The sequence below is a fragment of the Syngnathoides biaculeatus genome, chromosome 5, assembly GCF_019802595.1.
Source record: "Syngnathoides biaculeatus isolate LvHL_M chromosome 5, ASM1980259v1, whole genome shotgun sequence".
NCBI lineage: Eukaryota > Metazoa > Chordata > Actinopteri > Syngnathiformes > Syngnathidae > Syngnathoides > Syngnathoides biaculeatus.
In genome coordinates, this window is record NC_084644.1 from 20,274,490 (window position 1) to 20,296,068 (window position 21,579).

At 41.6% G+C, this 21,579-nt stretch overlaps 1 protein-coding gene across 1 annotated transcript in view; it reads right to left on the minus strand.

Moving 5' to 3' along the window:
• Nucleotides 1-21,579, minus strand: part of me1 (malic enzyme 1, NADP(+)-dependent, cytosolic) — a 93,635-nt gene that overhangs the window by 16,033 nt on the left and 56,023 nt on the right. Inside the window, exons 4-5 of the mRNA XM_061818675.1 lie at nt 3,888-3,963; nt 2,261-2,422 (exon numbers count right to left, since the gene is read on the minus strand). Coding sequence (XP_061674659.1) covers nt 2,261-2,422; nt 3,888-3,963 — 238 coding nt within the window. The remainder of the gene's footprint in view (nt 1-2,260; nt 2,423-3,887; nt 3,964-21,579) is intronic.

The following is a 21,579-nucleotide window of genomic DNA, read 5'->3' on the forward strand; positions in this document are numbered from 1 at the left end:
TAAAGTGTGACATTAGGTGGTTGATGGTTGATTTGTGAAGCCAGGCGCGTCTGCATGGGCAAATTGGATTAAATGACTTCTCCCAGTGGACATACTTCAATTTGAACTGACAAACACTGGAAAGCACAACTTGAGATTTCATTCTTTTTAATGTTATCCAACTTATTTTGAACAACACACTAACAACGTCTTTCTCATAATCATACAGCTACTAAACAGAACAAACCCTTTATTAGAGTATCTTGATCTTGTTAGAAAACAATATTAAGATAATACAAAATCTGACTGAACCTATTTACCACTGAGTGTAAGTTTTACCTACATTTCCTACAATTTTATTTCATATTAATTGGTTCTGCTTGAACAAATTATCTAATGTGCTAAGATGATTTGAGAAAAATACCCTTTATGCTTTCGTAAGCACATTTTATTTGATGCGTTACACCAGATGTAGAGAATGAATGGCAAAGTTTGCCACAAATGATTATGTAGCTTTTGAGGTTGCAGTAAAAATGGTGAAGTTTTCTAATTGAAGTCTGGTCTATGAATGAATTCTGTGTGTGAGTGGTGTTATAATTGTTTTTCCAGACGTTTATCCCTTTTCTTTTGCCGTGTAGATGTTCCGCTCTCCTTCCAATGGACGTAAACGGATATGACTTTATAGGTGGGATTGCGTTCATTCCTATGAGAGTCGCTCAGTGGAGACAAATGATGCCCAAAAAACTTAAACCAAAATCGTGCAACTTTTATGTATGAGCACATTAGTGAATTAGTAAGAAATACAGTTCCATGAAAAAGTATTTTCTCCCCTCCTTATTTCTTTGTTGTTGTTAATTCAAGAAATCACTTAAGTCTATGGTGCCCAAATTGTTTTTTGGACTGCAGACTGTTTTAGAGTAGGCATTCAAGGATCCAATGAAATGTCATTAATATCAAGCTATTCAAGTGATTTGAATCCCCGGTCCTCACGACTGTGAGACCCAACGTTCTAACCAGTTGTGCCACCGTACCACCCCGTATGATATAATGATGCAATAATGCATAGATTATTTTAGGTTTGAGATTATGCAAGTCCCAGAATGTGCATATCTGGAAACAATGAGTCCAGCCCTGGAACAATGAATCATCACAAAGTACAGGTACACCAATCTTCCAAGATATGATGGTTGTTTTTTGACAATTTGGACAATGATTTTGCTACCTATTGCTGGTTGTTTGTTTCTATGTGCCCTGTTCAGCGTACACTGCCACCTGACACCTGGGAGTGGCTTCAGCACAAGTGTGACCCTCGTGAGGACAAGAGACTTAGATAATGGATGAATGCTTAATCTAAATCTAAATATTAAATATAAATGTAAATGGTAAATCCAAATATTTCAGGTTGAACTCTATATTGAGTTAATATGCAAATCCACACTGTCATAAGTAAATAGTACAATAAAAATAAAGAAATAATAAAAACTGTTTGTCATGTCCAAACAAAAATAAAGAAATAATAAAAACTGAGTATTCAATCACAACAAATAAAAAAACAAAAAAAACCATCTTAAGTGAAATTGACTTTGAAATGTATCATGACTACCTATAATAAGAAAACACCTCAGGAAACGTCATTCGATGAGTACTTTGAGTGTTAAGTGTCACTTTTATGAAGAAGTGTCACATGGAAATAGTGGGGCAAGAGCAGGGGAGGGAGGGGTAAAAAGTGACCCAGCCAGAAACCGGTGCTTCCCACTAGTCTGCTTGCCTCAAATTGTTTGCTAGCCAGCCGCAAGAGAGCAGACGTCAGCCCTGGAGGTGGATTTGGAAAAAAATGTGCAGGGTAGAAAAAAAAAAATCTTTAACTTTCCCTTTGTCCAAGTTGTGTGCATCTGTATGCTGTTGTTCCAGCAGCATGTTGCATTGTGAGCTGCAGGTGGGTGTTATCACAACAATGAAAATATATTCAGTCCAGATAAAACTCCCTTGTCAATTGTATGAAATGATAACCTGCCCTACTCTGCCTCTGACTGGCTCGCACCAAGACGGCATTCCCCTTTTTCCCCACTGTATGTTGATGCTCTTCAACAACACACACACAAACATATCCAGGGCTGGGGTTAAACTACGCATTTACAGTTGCATAATTAATACGCGTCACTGCTAACCGTTTGTGCTTCTGTGGTGTGGGACGGATATATGAGATCCCTTTCGGGTAACAATTGTTTCACACTTCTACAGGTAGTATTTGTCCAGGTATATTTCGGTCTGCTGCTCTTACCTCATTGTCTGTGCCCACATCAAGCAGGACAGGCAGGCACTGATGTGGGGGGACCCCTCCACAGGCTGTGTAGAGGGCCAGCTTGCCCACTGGAATTCCCATTCCATTACAGCCAAGGTCTCCCAAACCCAAGATCCTCTCACCATCAGTCACACACACAGCCTGTCAACCATAAGCACAGTGTTACATTCATTGATATTTAAAGTAGCATATTATCCACCCATCCATTTTCTGAGCCACTTATCCTCCACAAGTGTCGTGGGAGTGCTGGAGCCTATTCTAACTTTGGGCACGAGGTGAGGTACACATGAGGGTGGTTGCCAGCCAACCGCATGGCACATAGAAAAAAAAGTGAGTTGCATTCAGAATCAAACCAAAGGGAAATTTAAAGTCTCTAATGAATGCACGTTTTTTGGGATGTGGGAGGAAACCGGAGTGACCAGAGAAAACTTATCCAGGCACGGGAAGAACATGCAAACTCCACAAAGGTGGAGCTGGAATTTGAACCCCAGTCCTATATAGGGTGAAGTGACCAATGGCTCACTTGCGTGAGACAGACCCACCCTTTAAAGGTTAATTCGATCATGACAAAAATAGGGTTTGCTGTAATTCTTGAATGTTTAATTATTTTGAGAAAAGCATGTCACAGACAAAAAAAGACACTTGGGAATTGTTATGTGAAACATCTCCTTGAGGATAGACATTTTTCCTGTCACTTATTGCTAGGTAAGGTTCACGCAATTGAGTTGTAGCTGCCCTGAAGTCCAATGACTTGCAGGGTTTTTTTTGAAGAGCCAATACGTTTATGTATACACATGAAAGTGACAAATTACTGCTTTGTATTGAATATAAAATACAAAATACGTATCAGAAAGTGAAGAAAGCAGCATCAGCTGGTCTAACTTTATGCATTCTGGCCCCCTCAAGACTGAAATGTTAGAAGCATGTTCCTTTAAGTAGAGGACAATGAGTGGAGGAATGTCAGCGCTGAAATAAATACTCTTCTGTTGATAGCTGCGAACAGGTGGCTGAAGTTATACGGAGGTATAATTGACATACCGGGAATAGTTGCTGGTTTCATCACTGCACTGTTGACAAAATTACAACAGTCATAAAAACAGGTTGAAGCACATAGCTAAAAGTACAATTACTATATTTGTACTACATATATTTTATTATGCTGATGTTGAAATGTTTTTAACAATACAGTAGTTAAGAACTGCATGGCATTTTCATTCAATAATTCAATATGCCTGAGGTAGTAATGACCTATGGAGGTTGACTAATCGAGTTAAAAGCAAAATTCTTGTTGGTTAAGAATATTGAAAAAGATCAAATCATAATATCAATTTATCTTTGAATGTTTCTTTATTGTAAAGTGCATTTATTGGTGTAGCCATCCATTTTATATATCTTGCTGACACTGTTTTCACAGTTTTAGTTTTTTTTCACAATGATCTTCCTTCAGAGATGATAAAGAAAGCTAGAGTGAAGGGTCAAGTTAATTTTTTCAGTTGTTCCGGTTTAAGAACAAAACCTGAAATGTTTTATACATTATATAATGAAAATCAAAGATTGAGTAAATACTCATTTGACAGCATATGGCATCATATGTATGAGACATTACCCTGATGTCTTTTTCTGGCCAGTTCCGTAGTAGTGATGCAACATGGCCACGGTCATGGACTGTGACAAATAGCCCCCTGGAACGCAGAAGGAGAAATAGATCAAATATTTTTGTGAGCACAACAAAATAAGTCCATCTACTTTTGTCTTCTCAAACAAGCAAAGGGCAATGAAAATATTTCAAACAGTGGTTACACTTTATTTAGGAGGTTAAGATGTTAATACAGTACTTTTGAACCTTTGTTTGTGATGATCTGTGCCCTACAATACCTCTCTCTTCAGCACTAATCACCACCTTGTCCGCACGCTTTGTTCCAATCAGCACTCATCACAGCCTGCACTTAAGCCCTCCAGATTCAGTGTTCCAGCACCAGAGTATTCACACACTTCTGTGGTGCACTGGCTGACTCTTGTATTTCTAAATTTGCTTGTGAATGACAAGATTTCTTTGTGAGCTACAGATGCACTTCTTCTTGTGCTCTCCTCCTTCTCCTCTTCCTCCGGTTCCCTCCCACTTCACAGGCTGCCCCAACCATGCTGCAAAACTCCTTCACCTGCTCGCGCTTCCAGCAGCCTCCCCGCTCCTACGCACTATCACGCCTTGGAAATCCAGACCTCGTGCTATCCCAAAAATAAATAATTACTAACAGCTTCCTCCACCTCTCTCTCTTTTCGGGAACAGTCCAATACCATTTGGTAATTTTACTAAATTAAATACTGATGGCATTTTGCTGTGATGGACTTTAATGTTGGGCTTAAAGGCCTGGACCACTACAAGGAGTTTATTTTGGACTCTTCAGGCTAGCCAAATATTCATTTTCATCCCCCCCCCCCTTCCCAAATGAACACCCCACCTCTTTTCCGTTTCCTACTGGCTGGCATCAATGTCTTCTGCTGCTAGACAATCCCAGGATAAAAAGATCATGCCTGTACGTGTGGTCCAACTGGAGTGTGTTTTCTTCCCAGGAAGCCCACTGGTTAATAGTATGAGACCTCTCATCCATGAGGCAGCATAAGTAAAAATGTCACTAGTTGTAATATTCTTATGAGGTCAAAGCTGTCACGACCCATCGGAACGGGAGTAGGTCCCAAATGCAGGACTCGGAAGATGCAAGGTAGTTTGTGGAGAAACGTTTATTATTCAGTGGTCGCGGATCAGGCAGGAGTCGGTACACGGGAGAACGATCAAAGCAGGCAGATGTGTCAAAGGAGTCAGGCTTACGGGGTTGGTCGGAGAACAGGCGAAGGTCGGTACACACGGGTTGTCGATCAGGGATACGGGAGTACTCGAACTGGACATGAACCTCAACAATCTGGCGCGGACCAGTCGTCATCGGGGTCATATACACAGGATAATCAGCCCAAATGAGGCGCAGGTGTGCGCCTCCCAATCAGCGCATCCGTCCGGGCACCCGCATAGCCCGGGCTGGAGTGGCAGGATCATGACAGTACCCCCCCTCAAAGGCACGGCTCCCAGATGTGCCTAAACGAAAGAAACAGACAATAATTAACACAGGCAGGGGTGGGCGGAAGGGGGGTCCGGAGGAGGGCACGCCCCCTCCAAACCCCAGTCCAGTGGCCATCCAGGCCACCAAACGCAAGGCGTCCGGGTGGACAGGTCAGGAGGACGACCCGGACGCCAAGCACCAGGGTCCTCACGGGGCGATTCGGGCGGACGACCTCTGTGAGGAACCAAATGGCGAAGCAGGAACCAGACCGAGGCAGGCAACTGCTCCGGATAAGAACCTCCCACGCCGTGGTTGCGAGACGAACAGGGACTGGTCGCCACCGAGGCTCGGTCATGAAGCGGCTGGGAGCCATCAGGAGTGACGAGGATGATGGAGAGAAGGACCAGAGCCATGACCGCCACCATCACAGCCATCCCAAAGTCTCTCCAGCTCCGGGGTGGCTCCACAGAACTCCCCAGCTCCTGTCGCCGTCGAGACAAGGGCGTGGGACGGCCGCGGACCGGTCGCTGCTGGTAAACCTGGACAGGAACGTGAGAAGGCGGCGGCAACATCGCGACATCCTCCTGGGCAGGAATGTGAGAAGGCAGCGGCAGCGGCACCACCACCTCCTCCTGGACGGGAACGTGAGAAGACAGTTGCGCCATCGCCACCTCCTGGACGGCAACGTGAGGCGGCTGGGGAACCGTCGCCACCTCCTGGACAGGAACGTGAGAAGGCGGCATCACCACCTCTTCCTCCAGGACGGGAACGTGAGGCGGCTGGGGAACCGTCGCCACCTCCTCCTAGACAGGAATGTGAGAAGGTGGCGTCAGTGCCACCTCCTCCTCAACAGGAAAGTGAGAAGGCAGCGTCAGTGCCACTTCCTCCTGGACAGGAACGTGAGAAGGCGGCGTCAGTGCTACTTCCTCTTGGAAAGCAATGTGAGAAGGTGGTGGCACCATCGCCACCTCCTGGACGGGAACATATGGACGTGCCCGTCACCGTCGGAGCAGGAACAGGGGACAACCGCGGGCCGGTCACCGACAGAGCAGGAACGGGGAGCGACCGCGGACCAGTCGCCAACAGAGCAGGAACGGGAAGCTACCACGAACCGGTCGCCGACAGAGCAGGAACGGGGAGCGACCGCGGACCGGTCGCCGACAGAGCAGGAATGGGGAGCGACCGCGGACCGGTCGCCGACAGAGCAGGAATGGGGAGCGACCGCGGGCCGGTCGCCGACAGAGCAGGAACGGGGAGCGACCGCGGACCGATCGCCGACAGAGCAGGAACGGGGAGCGACCGCGGGCCGGTCGCCACTGGTACTCCAGAGCATGGACGAGAAGCGGCTGCGGAGACGTCGCCACATACTGGACAACAACGTGAGGCGGCATCAGGTCGGTCCCCAATGCCACGTGAGGTTGCAGTGCATTCGTTGAAACAGCAACGTGGGCATGGCGTGGTGGCGGATCTGTTTCCAGGGCGACGTGAATGAGAGTCGGCAGAGAGTCAGTCGAAACTGACACGTGGGGGTGTCTCGGGAGCGGGTCAGTTCCAACTGCCGCGTGAGCATGAGTCCGTAACGAGTCCGTCGAAACTGACGCATGGGCGTGTCTCGGGAGCGGGTCAGTTCCAACTGCTGCGTGAGCTCTGCAGACGGCAGACGGTCTACCTTGCGTCAGTCCCGGCGACGCTGGGTCTTTCCTGCTGGGTCCTGTTTTGGCCAGATCGTTCTGTCATGACCCATCGGAACGGGAGTAGGACACAAATGCAGGACTCGGAAGATGCAACGTAGTTCGTGGAGAAACGTTTATTATTCAGTGGTCGCGGATCAGGCAGGAGTCCGTACACGGGAGAACGATCAAAGCAGGCAGATGTGTCAAAGGAGTCAGGCTTATGGGGTTGGTCGGAGAACAGGCGAAGGTCGGTACACACGGGTTGTCGATCAGGGATACGGGAGAACTCGAACGGGACATGAACCTCAACGATCTGGCGCGGACCAGTCGTAATCGGGGTCATATAAATACACAGGATAATCAGCCCGGATGAAGCGCAGGTGTGCGCCTCCCAATCGGCGCAACCGCGCGGGCACCCCCGCAGCCCGGGCTGAGCGGCAGGATCATGACAAAAGCCAGATGAACTAAACTGCAGGAAATGTCAAATCCAAGAAGCAAGCAAAGTTGATATAAAATTGAAAGAGGAAAATTAAAACAAGTGTCCCATAAAAGCAATTTGGCCTGTCCCATGTGCAGAAAAACACTCCTAAAGCATGATGCTACCACCCTCATGCGTCTCAGTAGGGATGGTGTTCTTCAAATATTTATTTGCAGCTGTAACACACAAATCATTACAAAAATCATACATTGGGATTTCTGGATTCTGGAGCAGCAAAGAGGTGAAGATGAATACGTGACATCAGAAGTCACAGTGTTTTAAATCCATCATCTGTGTGTTAGTGCTATTCTCTTTAGAGCAAAATTTTTTTCACTGTAAGAAAGTAATAGACTCAAGGGGAATTAGTGTGCCTTGAAAACCATTTATCCTGCACCCATAAAGAAAGTCTGAGACAAAGAGGATGAGATTACATATATGCTGTGTGCATTGCCGTGAAACAAAGTCATTTGAGACTGTCTACACTTCATAAAGGGATCATTGTTAAGAGTTAGAAGGAGCTTCGAGAGGTAAGAGTAAAATGGAAATGGTTATTTAAAATCTCAGGTTGTGCACAACATCTTTTTGTATGTCATGTTATTTTTTTTGTGCCTGCTTGGTAATGCTTGTTAATGCTCTGCCTAAGTGACATTGGGCGGTGCTGTAGAGTGACACCTCATTTCAATCAGCCATTGGTTTATTTAAGTTTGGCTCATCCTGAAGGAAGGTACCGGCGTGTTCTCTTTGTACCTTTTTTAATTTTTTTTTTAATTGTTGTCATTACCTAGTTCCCAGCCTTTGTTCCTGGTGTTACAGTTCTTGTTTTTGTTTTTGCATACCTCTGAATACCAGAGGCGTTAAGGTGGAGCAACTGGCTACAATTCTGGGGACAGGGGTTCAAATCCGGAACCACCTGTGGAATTTGCATGTTCTCCCCATGCCTGTGTGGGTTTTCTCCTGGCACTCCAGTTTCCTCCCACATCCCAAAAACATGCATTCATTGGAGACTCTCAATTGCCCCTAGGTGTGATTGTGAGTGTGACTGTTTACTGTCTCTGTGTGCCCTGCAATTGGCTGACAACAAGTTCAAGGTGTACCCCGCCGCCTGCCCAAGGACAGCTTGGTTAGGTTACAGTACTCCTGCGACCCATGTGAGGATAAGCGGCTCAGAAAATGGATGGATGGATGTATATTTTAATGTTCTCCACTAACCACTAAGAAGTAAAATTAGCTAAAAGTGTTTTCCGGTTAGCAACAGCAACAACTAAATGGTTCCAACAAGAGTGAGTCATTTGAAATGTTTCATAAGGTAACAATGTTTAGAAAAAATACTGTATAGTTTTTATGTGTTTCATTATGCAAATGAGTTTGAAGTGTTCTGCTACTTGTGTAATTTTGCAAAGTGTTGGTGGGATTTTTACAAAACAGGCACAGTTGACAAAATTGTATTCAAGCAATTGAAGAAAATGTTTAAACAATTAAAATAGTAAAACTAAAAAAGCTACAACAAATAAATTAATCTGCTGAAGCAGAAGTGAAGTTCAAGGTCCATGTGCCTCGTCATAGTGTGCACAATAAGTATTGTATGATTAATTATAGTATTACTGTACGCAACAGAGATAAAAATGTCAGAAAAAAAATACATGTCCTTGGAGATGAATTGTTGCCAACTATGAACTTGTATTTTTTGTTAGTTTATTGTTTGACGGACAAAATGTGAGTGCCGAACTGCTGCTGGTAAAATGGTAGTGCTGATTTTTTTCATTTTCTAGATGAAAGGAAGACCACAAGGCAATGAGCTGCCATGTCTGGTTTCTCCTGTGAGAGCATGGCAAGAACACAGGGTAAAGAAAACAACCTGATGACATCAAACCACCACATTGCTGCTGACCTCCAGCCTGACACAAATCCCACTGCAGGAACTGTGGAAAAAGTTGGTTCACACCGTGACCCCAAACACATTTCGCCTCATCAAGAAGTTAGCCTCAAGTCATTGACCCGTCTGCAGACTAAACACAACCAGTCACCATTCTTCAGCCTCCTACCTTAATCTTCAATGTGCTGGACACCCTCCATAAGTGAGCTAACAATTGGGATAACCCTGTTAGAGATCAAGACCATACTTAGTTTTTCATTTAACCCTGAAAACGATTTGATTGTAATGACATATTATAATGATCAGAAACATCCAAAATTCTTCAATTAATTAAATCAACCAAATACTCCAGACGTGAAAAGAAAGGTATGACGTCATGTGACTTCCAAAACCGGAAATATGTTGGTAGTAAAGACACAATAGGGTTATAAAAATAATGGAATTTTAATCCCGATTCCGTTTTTGGGTGCCACAATTAAATTAGACTCAAGGTCTACAATTTTCACATTTAAAACGCAGTGCATAGAAGCACTTTCTCAAACAGGAAGGAACATATGGTTAAGGCTTCATTAAGATGGCTAAATAACAACCATAGTGAGGAACTAACGCTTCAAAAAGGGATCAGCTTCAGTTTTAAGACCGATGGAGGACAATTGATGTGAAAAAAGATGTCATATGTAAAGAGTGTCTTCCCCATAGGCTAAGAAAACACCATTAAAACCATTCCCAGTAATTATCTGTTAGCTGTTTTCTTTTGAATAACAAATCTAAAACAAAACCATCATAACTGTTGGATGTACAGTAATTAAAATAAATGTGCAATAACTAGATGTATTGTTGAAGCTAAGTGTTGCATCCGTAAACCACCTGGGTGCTGTCGCTTGGCCGAGAGAAACGGTAATTTAAGATGATTACTCCCACGTTAACGCCACCCTATCATGTGTCGTTGATATAATATATATTCATGTAAAATTCATTGAGAAATATAATGAAAGACTGTGATCCTTCTTCATTATGCATAAACTGCAATGAGGCACTCCACGTGAAGACACATGCACACAAACGGCCATTGTGCATTCTTCACTGATCTTAAGACTGGTCTTCTGCACACAATGAAATTTATGGATTCCAAAAAAAAAATCAAAGACTATCAGATTACATGATGAGAGAACAAACTTCTAAAGCTAAATGGCTTTTGAAAACACATTTGGAGTACCACTCCAAAATGAACATGAAGCGTGTTTGCCAGACTAGCTGCTGAGATGCTGGAATTAATGTTGTAGTTGGAAGGTTCAAATGGTCATCATGGGAGAAAAAAAGCACTTAGTTTCCAGTAACCAATTTCAGAGGTAACGTCTTTTTTTTTTTTTACATGAACACGTTCAAGTGACCACAAATAACATTGCTGAAATGCAATAGGAAACCACATTTTATTTCGTTCCACAATTTGTTACTAATAATTATTTTGACTACCTCTTTTGACTGCGGTCTGCTTCATAGGATCTTTATACTGTACATTTACTGTTGTTGAGTTTCAAATAAACTCGCCAACATTGGTCACACAAACCCCCATAATTGTAAATCAGTGGGAGTCCTGCACAAAAGTCCCATTTGAGGCTGCTAGGAGAAGTGATGCCCAAGGCCGGTTGCCACATTAAACAGAGTGGATTTGGAGCTTGTGAATTACCTGTTGAATTGACGATTCTTATTTTCCTATTCCTATGTTCTTGTGACAATAGCTTTTTATGTTCTATCTTTTTTGTTAAAAGTCACAAAGCGTACTTTGCCTTTTTTCAAAGAGGCTCTTCATTTTTTGTTTTACTTTTTCACCGCTTTCGCACTGTTAGTCTGTGAGATTTTCTTACAAAGTGACAAAAGAAAAGTTCATTTGAGCGACAGAGGTGATTGGAAGATTTGGAGACAAAGTAAAAAGGTTTTCAGATATATTGCCAGGTACGCATGAAGTCAAAGAAGCAGAAGCGGAGGGGGGGATCTCATCCTGAGCTGAGCATGATGGATTTAGATGACTCTTTCTTGGTTAAGAATGACTTTTTGGGTCCCTAACCATTGTTGCCTGCTGCATACAGCCTTATTCGTTAGCTGTCTCTCCAACTTCGACCACTTCTATAAAAAAAAGCTGTTTTGTTCCATAACTGTCATATAAGCATCTTATAATTGAGCAAATATTGCAGCTGTCTCTCTTTCTTTTTTGAAAATATTGGTCCAGATGACAGAACTGACAAAATACCTTTGAGCTACTTCTAAATTAAAAAAACAAAAAAAAACCCCAAATGCTTTTCATGTAAATGTCCACCCAGAATGATTGTGAAATTATGTTGCCACACTAGTATCCTTAATTCAGGATTCAATACGCCTCTGAATACATAACCCCAAATAAATTTCAGTTGTTCTACAGAGATTTTTTCTGAAAATACAAGCCACAACACAGTTCTGAGGACCGGCCTTAAAAGCTTGGCCCCGTGTGGGTGGAACTTGTGAGTTTTCTTTGGGCACTCTGGTTTCCTCCCACATCCCAAAAAACATGCATTAATTGGAGACTATGAATTGCACATAGGTGTGATTTTGTTTGCGACTCTTGTCTGTCTCTATGTTCCCTGCGATTGGCTGACAACCAGTTTAGGGTGTATCTCTCCTCCTGGCCGAAGACAGCTGGGATAGGCTTCAGCAGTCTCGTGACCCATGTGAGGATAAATAGCTCAGAAAATGATTTAATTTAATGATTGATGATGATGATTTTGATTTATGACAATAGATTACGCTATTGTTGTTTGAGAGTAGAAATTTCATGTTTCTGTTATGATCTTTTAAAGCAGTGGTAACTCACTTTTTTTTTCAAGCAAAAAGCTACAGTTGAAGGGATACGCTTATATATACCATACAAAAAAACTTTTTTTTTTGTCTCACTGAAGTCAAAATCAGTTAGGATCACCAAAATTATTTAACTTTGTTAAATGTAACAATAACGAGAAAAAGAGAATTTCTTGGAGAATTGTATATTATTTTCATCAAGGTCAAAAGTTTACATATATTTCCCTAGTATCATGTAGCATTTTGTTTGACCTGCATGACTTGGGTCAAATGTTTTGGGTAACCTTCCCCAAGCTTCTGACACTACTGTGCTGGAGTTCTGGCCCATTTATCCTGACAGAACTGGTGTAACTGAGTCAGGTTGTCTGTTACTTTGCTTGCACATCCCTTTTTAGATGTGCCCATGCATTTTCTAAGGGATTCAGATCAGGGCTTTGTGATGGCCACTCCAAGACATTGACTTTGTTATCCTCAAGCCACTTTTTTAACCATTTTGGGAGTATGCTTAGGGTCATTGTCAATTTGTAAGACCTAATTTTGAACTTTCTGGATGTTGTCTTCAGAGCTCCATGTAATGTTCTGTTCTTTCTTCAGAATGCTGTTTATTTTGAGAAGAGCTCCATGTCCAATGCAAAATAGCCTCACAACATGATGTTGCCACCTCCATGCTTCACAGTTGGTATTATCTTTTCAGTTCTCCAAACTTCCTAAATTTTTCTCCAAACGCAATGTTGGTCCTTTTGCCAGACAGTTTCACTTTAGTTTCATCAGACCACAGGACATGTCTCCAAGAAATTGAGATTTTTGTCTTTTTGTAAACTGTAATCTGGATTTTTACATTTTTCTTTAGGAGTAAAGGCTTCATTCTTGGTGGGTGGTTTCCAGCCCATGTGGGTGCAGGACTAACCTTCACTGTGAATAATAACACTTTTATACCAGTTTATAGCTTAAACTGTGCTTCTTGTGTAATGATTAATGCAAACAGCTGCCAGTTTGATACATGCTTCTGAAATCACAAATATGCTAAAATCACCATTATTATGTAATTATGGTTATTATTAATAATTAATGTAAATCATTTTATGAGGTCACTGATCATGTTAATCATGTCCCACAATAATTACAAGAAATCATCAATCAATCTGCAAGACTATAAATCTTTTCTAGTGTTTTTTTAAATTCATATGATCATTTTTAAAACAGTCCTAGAATATCACAATGTCTCATCACTGGTAAACTACTCATGGGGTCCTTGCCATAGTGCACCAAGCTGGTCACCTCTCTTTTATGTTTTTTTCAGAGCTGGAAAATCCACTGTTTACAGTGGCAGCTGGAGTGGTACTCAAGTCTTTAATTTCCTGAAATGTGAATTAAAAATACTAAACAATACACGCAAAAAATGTATGGAGTTTGCAGAGATTATGGTTTCCTCCCATATCCCAAAAATGTGCATTAAGTGGCTAAATTGCCCCTAGGTGTGATTGTGAACACGATTGTCTGTCTCATGTGACCTGAGATTGGCTGGCAACAAATGTTCCCTCTAAGATGCGCGGCTGCGCAATTACGCTCTTCTCCCACACTCTCAGCCCTCAAGAAAACCTATCTGGCGCAGTGAACACACTGCAAATGAATTTGATATTTAAAGTTTTTTCCTGTATCATTTTGCTGTGTAATTCAGTGAGTGACAGCTGTCCTGGCGCAGTGAACACACTGCAAATGAATTTGATATTTAAAGTTTTTTCCTGTATCATTTTGCTGTGTAATTCAGTGAGTGACAGCTGTCCAGACAATCATACGACACGATGCAAATACGCAACACAATTAATCATAGCATTGACAGTACTTGCGCATGTGCTTCGTACACACTCCATAACAATAACAGTGCGGTGGAGTTCAGTCATGCTAATGCTAACCCCATATCATGGCAAAACGAGCAGGTAGTGAATGTGATGCGTCGGCTTCCCAAACCAAAGTAAAAAAGAACTGCGGTTCTTTTGAGATCGAATGGCTGTCGGAGTATATGCAAATAGAAGAACAAGCGGTGAAATCAGGTGAGATCTTTTCTTTTTCGAGTGAGAAAAAGTGCTCAGCTTAACATGCAGCAACGCTAAAGTTGTGAATGGAAGCTGGACTACCTCAAGCAACACATTCAGCAGAAAAGTCATTTGACACACTCACACACACAAATCTGAACCTGAGCAAGTTAAATTTCTCAGACAATATTTTACTTGGCATTAAAATGAATGCATTAATGCTGTCAGTTCAACGCTTACGGCCATGCTACCCTGAGAAGGCCCGATCTCGTCAGACCTCGGAAGCTAAGCAGGTCTGACCCATGGACCTGGTTAGTACTTGGATGGGAGACCGCCGAGGAATACCAGGTGCTGTGAGTTTCTCTCCCCGGTTAAATGCAGAGGGGTTGCATCAGGTCTGGTGTAAAACTATGCCAAACAAATATGCGTTCATCTAAGATGACACACTGTGGCGACCCCTAACAGGACAAGCCAAAAGGAAAAGAAGAAGAAGAATGCTGTCAGTTCAAAAAATCCACAATCACATGGCAAAGTATGTGGGTATACATACAGAAAGCTGGCGAAGCAAAAACTATCCACTTGAATTTGGGAATCCAATCAATGAGATAGTGCAGAATGAGTCTATATGTAAGTTTAAAAGTACACCCTGGCATACCAGTAGACAGGAGCACAGACATAACAGGACACAAAATGCTAGTCATATGTCAAATTCAGGGAGGAAAATGATGTCAGCTATAAAACTGTGTAAGTTGGCCTGATGAGTTATATTAAAAGTAAACTAATGGAAATTGCTGTTGTAATTTGATTCTTTTAATAAACCATGAAACTTTCTATAATGTGTGATACTGGTGTGTGGGCATAGTGAGCACTTCAGATGTTGCTCACAGTGGTCCTCAGTATGCTCAAGGGATCTTGTTTGTATGCTCAGACAGATAAAAAATTTGAGAGAACATTGCTGGCAATCAGTTCAGGATGTACCCTGCCTCTTGCCCGATGATAGTTGGGATTGACGCTTCCGCAACCCTAGTCAGGATAAGCGGCTCAGAAAATGGATGGATGGGTAGGCTAATTGAAAATTTGAGATTTGTCCATAGCCGTGAATGGCTGTTTTCTTTATTTACCAGAAAATGGGCTAGTGACCAGTTCAGGCCAGGTTGAGGTTGGGCTGTGGGAGTGATATTGCCTCCTCCAGGTGGATGGTTGTTGTGGCACCTCTGTACAGCTGGTGGATTACCCTGGCAGCATTAATGTGGGGCATGTCCTATCCACTGAGTTGCTCTCTGGTGGACTCCTGGGCCCAATCCGGCCTCTCGATTTATTGTGTGGAGACCTGGGAATTTTTTTCTCGCTATGGGGCCACTCAGTTATTGCAACAAATAACTCGTGAATATGCAAATACCTTGGGTATCCCTGCACTCACAATCTCACCCTATAGACATTTATAATTTACGTAGCACTCCCACAATACTTGAGTTGTACAGCTGGGTTCAGGACAGGCTTCCCCTCCTGTTCTGTCCAATCCTATCCTATCTTGTCCTATCCTATCCTATCTTGTCCTGTCCTTTCCTCACATTGTGTAGCACTATTGCACCATGTAGCACCCTTATCAAATGTACCATGTTTTTAGATATATATTCTTTCATTTATTCATTCATCATACATTCTCACCTCACTCTTGTCGTGGGCACGTTGGAGAACATCTCAGGTATCTTCAAGCGAAAAGTGGGGTACACTCTGAACTGTTTGCAGCCATTCGCAGAGCAGATAGAAACAAGAAACCAGTTGCACTCAAATATATCATATATATATACGATATATAATAGCTAGAAAATATGGAGGTATGGGGAAAACATACGATCTCCACAGGGGTGAAGCTGGATTTGAACCTGGATACACAGAACTGTTAGGTAGATGTCCTAACCATTACACCATCATGCCACCATTACTTAAGACATAATTTGAAAAAAGTAATAGAAAACAACAGTCCAGGATTACCATGTTATGGCACAATTCTAATGTCCGTAGTCCAGTGGCTTCACTCCACTGCCTTGTAGGTCTGGTGGTTTTACTGGCAGTGTTGGGTTGGTGGCAGTGAAGAAGGGTGTGGGGGGTGGAATATGCAATTTAAAATGTAAAACATCTATATTAAATGAATGAAGTCTTCTTGAATTCCATCTCATTATGAAGTGCAAACAAACTCTTTAAGAGATGAAGGAGACAATCAAATTATATTTTAGCATTGGATGTGGTAATAGACCACAAGATGCTCAACAGATCAGCAGCATAATTCTCGAGAAATGATACAAGAAAGTTCCACTCTTTTCTTTCCTTTCACAAATGGCATTCAATATTGTAATGGTTCTCCATGGACAACTAATAATACACTGAAGACGGTTTCAAAACTGGATATAAACAGAAATCATTTAATGTAATACAGTATGACAGGACGTAGTTTTGCCCTTACCCATCATTTCCCTTACAAATGGATCAGGGAAGCCAGATGAGTAGTCTGCATGCGGGAGAAGACAAATTGATCTTCTGGATGTTCAAGTCCAAAGACCTTTTGGAATAAATGACTGAGAACTCCTGCATGTGAAAACTTTGGTGCACTTACACACTTACAGTGGGTCACTAAGTGTCCAAGCAAATTACAAAATCGTGGAGAGGAGAACCAAATGGGTAAAAAAAAACAAAAAAAGGGGTTCCTAGCAGTGCAAATTCATACACCCATTAATACATTAATGTGAATTGACATACATATCTGACCAGTTGAAATAAAATAGCCAGTTGCAATGGAAAAGATGAGTGTAACAAAAGCCTGGGCCAAGGGAAAAGCAGCATATGAGCAGAAAAACAAAAGAAGATATGCCGAAGACAAAATTCAGTCATCCAAAATAGTGGGGAAACAAGTTTGCATCTGCTGAACCAACATAATTATGTGCTTCCTAATTCTGTAACATATCCTCAACACAATCATTCCTACACACAAGACCACTCTAGCATAATTTGAGATAAAAAAAAAAACAATTAGATCAAGCTTTTCTGTCGAACACGGACCTCTCATCTCTTTGACATGAAATGTGACCGTGGGAAATTTTCTTTCCCAACAGTTCTTTCCATTCCTTTCACTCTCTTCTCAGTGTTCTAGCCTCTAAAGACAATGAACACTTCTCTTCTGCTTCCCACTCTCCTTGGTGTGCCCACACTTTGAGGTTTTTCCACCCCTGAATTCAACACACTTCCTGAATAAGCCTCTTTCTACACAAGTGAGAACCAGCTGAAGCTCCCACGTCATTCTACTGCAGCCCATTGAAATCAACACGATTCCACCCAGTGGCATATCTTCTCAGTTAAGGAGACGAGGAACTTGCATGTGTTTAGTGTCATAAGAAATCAAACTTTTACTCACAAGGCGTTTCAGTCTTTTATTACATCTATTAGAACACAGTGGCAAAAGTCTCAAAAAATCACCCTCCATCCTGAAAATGAAGAAAACAGGAACCATGGTGGGAAGTTCTGGAATTTCATAGATGGACATCAAGCATGGATGTCCACGTGAAATACAAAACTTCAAGAGTCCAGACGAGGAATGTGGATTTCCAGTTTATCTTCTCAGCCAGCCTTACATAACTCAGCAGGCAAGAAACAGCAGGCATGGAATCATGCCACTACAGGAAGGCGCTGCTAAAGAAATCAGATCCCCAGGCTTGATGAACCCAGCTGGTTATTAGATGAGTTTTAGCACATTGCAACCAGGTTTCGCTTTCATTTGTGTTTTTTAAGAAGTAAAAATGTCTTCTCTCTGCCAGTGACTTTTTGAATGGGGTTCAAATTACGGCCAAATCAAAGGCAACAGTTACAACTGCAGCGTTACTGTTTGTATTTGCAACGGATGCATGGTTTTCATAGTCGTGCTTAAGTGAACCACATAATGAGAATAACAAGTTTAAGGCAAGGGGGTATGAAAATAAGGCCCAGACATAGTACAGACGTCTATATCTTTTTAAATAGACTATTATCCTCAATGATATTCACAGAAAACCTGCATTTCATGCAATTGTAGCAAGCTGCTATATGATATGTTAAATTACATAGAGAAATCATTGAAGGGTATTTCATCCTTGATGCATTATGACAGGCAAGTCAGTGTTCACTAAGTGGGCTGTGATGAAAAGTCATTATCTTTTGCCAATGATGTCATGGCTGGTATTGGCTTGTTTACATTGGACATTACGTGGAGATCAGTGAGGGGTGTGGCTTTAGTCAGAGACTCAATGGGGGAGGAGTTTGTAAAGCAATGTAATAATCTTGATTGCAGTTTTGTAACGGTAAAATCACCTATTAACTAGAGCATGATTTCTCACATACAACCGCTAGATGCTGCATAACAAATTTTAAAACAATGGTCTCAAATATGGGGGAATTTAAAGAAATGCTCAAATATGTATGAAATGTTGCATTGCATGCATGGAGTACACAGCACAGAACATGGCACCAGGATGTGGTTTTAAAAGGCAAATACAAACATACAGTACATACATACATCTGGTTCAGGTCAGCAGGAAAAAATAACTGAAACTTCACAAATTTTTCTAAACCTTCCAACATCTGCTTTGGCAACCAAAAATATTCACACCCAAAAAAACCTGAGCGCTGAAATAAAGAGATCCATCCATTAATCCATCTCTGTGCCGCTGATCCTCAATGAAGTCGCGGCTGTGCAGGAAACGACCCCAGCTGAAACTGGGCGGGAAGCAGTGTACACGGCGAATTGGTCACCAGACAATCGCAAGGCACGTAGACACAATTAACCATTCACACTCACGTTCACAACTACACACACACTCACCATGCATATTTTCTGAATGGGGAGGAAACCAGAATAGCTGGAGAAAACCCACACAAGCACGGAGAGAAATGCAATTTCGAATTAACTTCAGTTAGGATTTATATAGGATTTCCCCTCAGTAAATGGGGGGAAAAACAACAGTGAGCCCAAGAATGAAGTTGGTGTTGTTCCATGCGACACTTCATTTAACACTTGAGTTTTTATAGTTCAGATTGATAGGTTGACCGCTGATCCTCAAGGCAATGAAATGAAGTCATACTAATGGAGTGTTTGATTGGAGCGTGTCTTGGCAGCTTTTGTATTTCAAATATATAAAGCAGTACACTGACTGTTAACAGATTTATTTAAAAAGTTTATACCGTTTGATAAAATGTACTGGTGGGAAATCACATTCAACACTTGTAAAATTTCCAATATTCCCAACCAAAGCTGGCCAAAATTGACTGCTATGACAAGACCTTTGGGGTTGTTTTACAGAAACAAGCAAAGCTGAGAGTGATTCAAATGGAGTATCAAATCTATTTAATAACTAGTTAAGTAAATCATATTTTCCAGAGCAGAATGGAGAAATAATATCATTGCATAACAGAGGACCAGTTTTGGCCAGCGAACGTTGTGTGGCAAAACCGGCTGAACATAACTGACACTCCTGATGCAGGCGGTGTTGCGAATTACTTACAGTTACTTAGCTATGAATACTTGACCCATTTGGACCACAACAGTGTGACGTTAGCTAGCAAGCCACAGTATGGGTATACCCTGAAAATATGTCCAACCTCGATGCCACAATTTACACAACAGGTGAGTATAATTTAAATTCCCAAGTGTTATGTACTTTGGTATTTGAGTACGTAACAAAGGTATGTTGGAACACAAAGCATTGTGAGTTTATAAATAGCAGCAAGCATGTGCTCATATGTCTGTCACATAGTGTCAGCAACAGGCTGACTAGAATATTTGCATCAGCATGATGAAGCACTTTTGATCTTGCCAGTGATCTGCAAATTTGTTCCCAGTTAGCTTGCTCCATTCAACATGAACAGAGAAAAAACTTGAGCGCTGCCAGAAAAATGAGAAAATATATATGTGGGAAGGAATACTTTGTTTCAGAATATGGTGGGTGGCTCAAATGTTGATGTGCACTTTTCATTGGACTGTGTCATTACAATAGTATTAATAATTGTTTTTCACCATTTTCCTTGCACGTCCTTTTTATGCATTGAGAACAAAATACAAAGGAGGTGTTTTTTGTTAGTCGGCACACAAATTTATGTGGCAGATAGTTTAGTTAAAGTGCGGGTGACATCCCTATAAACATTCTAAAATAGATATTGTTATGAAAAATACATATAAGCCGTTTTTTATGTCTGAGGAAAAGCAGGAGAATGGATAGAACACCACCATGACATCCAAAACCAATACTGCGCATGTTTGCCTTTTGAAGGCCAAATGGAACAAAATTAAGCAAATCCAAAAGTCTTGCTGTGACATCAACTTGAATGGTCAGTTTCCATAATTGTTTCAACATCGATGGCACAGGTAGCAATCGAGCCTGAATTTTAACCACCTTAAGAAGACAACATAATTTTTCTCCTCCCTAATTGACCATTAACATTCCTTTCAACCTGGTTATATTAGGTCCTCAAAAAAATCATCAATGTAAGCAAATTGTAGTTATTATTCATTGGCCCTCTTCGTGACATTTAAGTGTGTATATTTTTTATCTGATGATAAGATTATAGGTATTAATTTCACAGAACTTGTCACTCTGGAATAAGAACTGTTTTGTGTTTTTATTTTTAGTTTGCGGTGATGTCCCATCTCCCCTGATTGGCGGGGACAGAACATGTCCCCACTTTAGTCAGACATGATGACACCAATTAAAGTAAATTGTAATTTTGATTTTAGCTCCACATAGGAAATAAGTCTTAATTCCATAGTGCCTCTGCAATACTTTTTAAATGCCTTGTGATAGAAGCTCGCAATAGTAAGCACACCTGCTGTTTAACATATTGTGAGTTTAGTTTATAGCAACTAATGTATTGCTGGTCTTTTTTCAGCCCAATTTAATGAAATGAATCAGTTGAGGCTCCCACCTATGAAGTGGCACTTAGACTGATGAAACACCCAATCTGGCAGATTATGGGTTTTTGTGTTGTGATCTCACTTCAGTCAAGACCGCACACAGTGTTACAGTAGACGTTTGAGGCGCAAGAAGGCTTGGTCACCATCCAAGACAAACAGAAATGACTCATGTCAAAAATGAAGCGAATAACCCCATAGCTAGTAGAAATGTGTGAAGGTTAAAATCTAAAGAAAAATGTACACCTCACATCTTCATAAGAACACCTCATACATGGTTACTTCTTCTTCCCCCCCCAAAAAAAAACATACAGTATATACGAAAGAATTTTGTTTTTAATTATGTTTGAATGTCTTAGTCAGATCCCAGAATTAAAACCAATAGAAAATCTGTCGGGTGACCTGAAAGGGGGTTTGTACAAGGCATG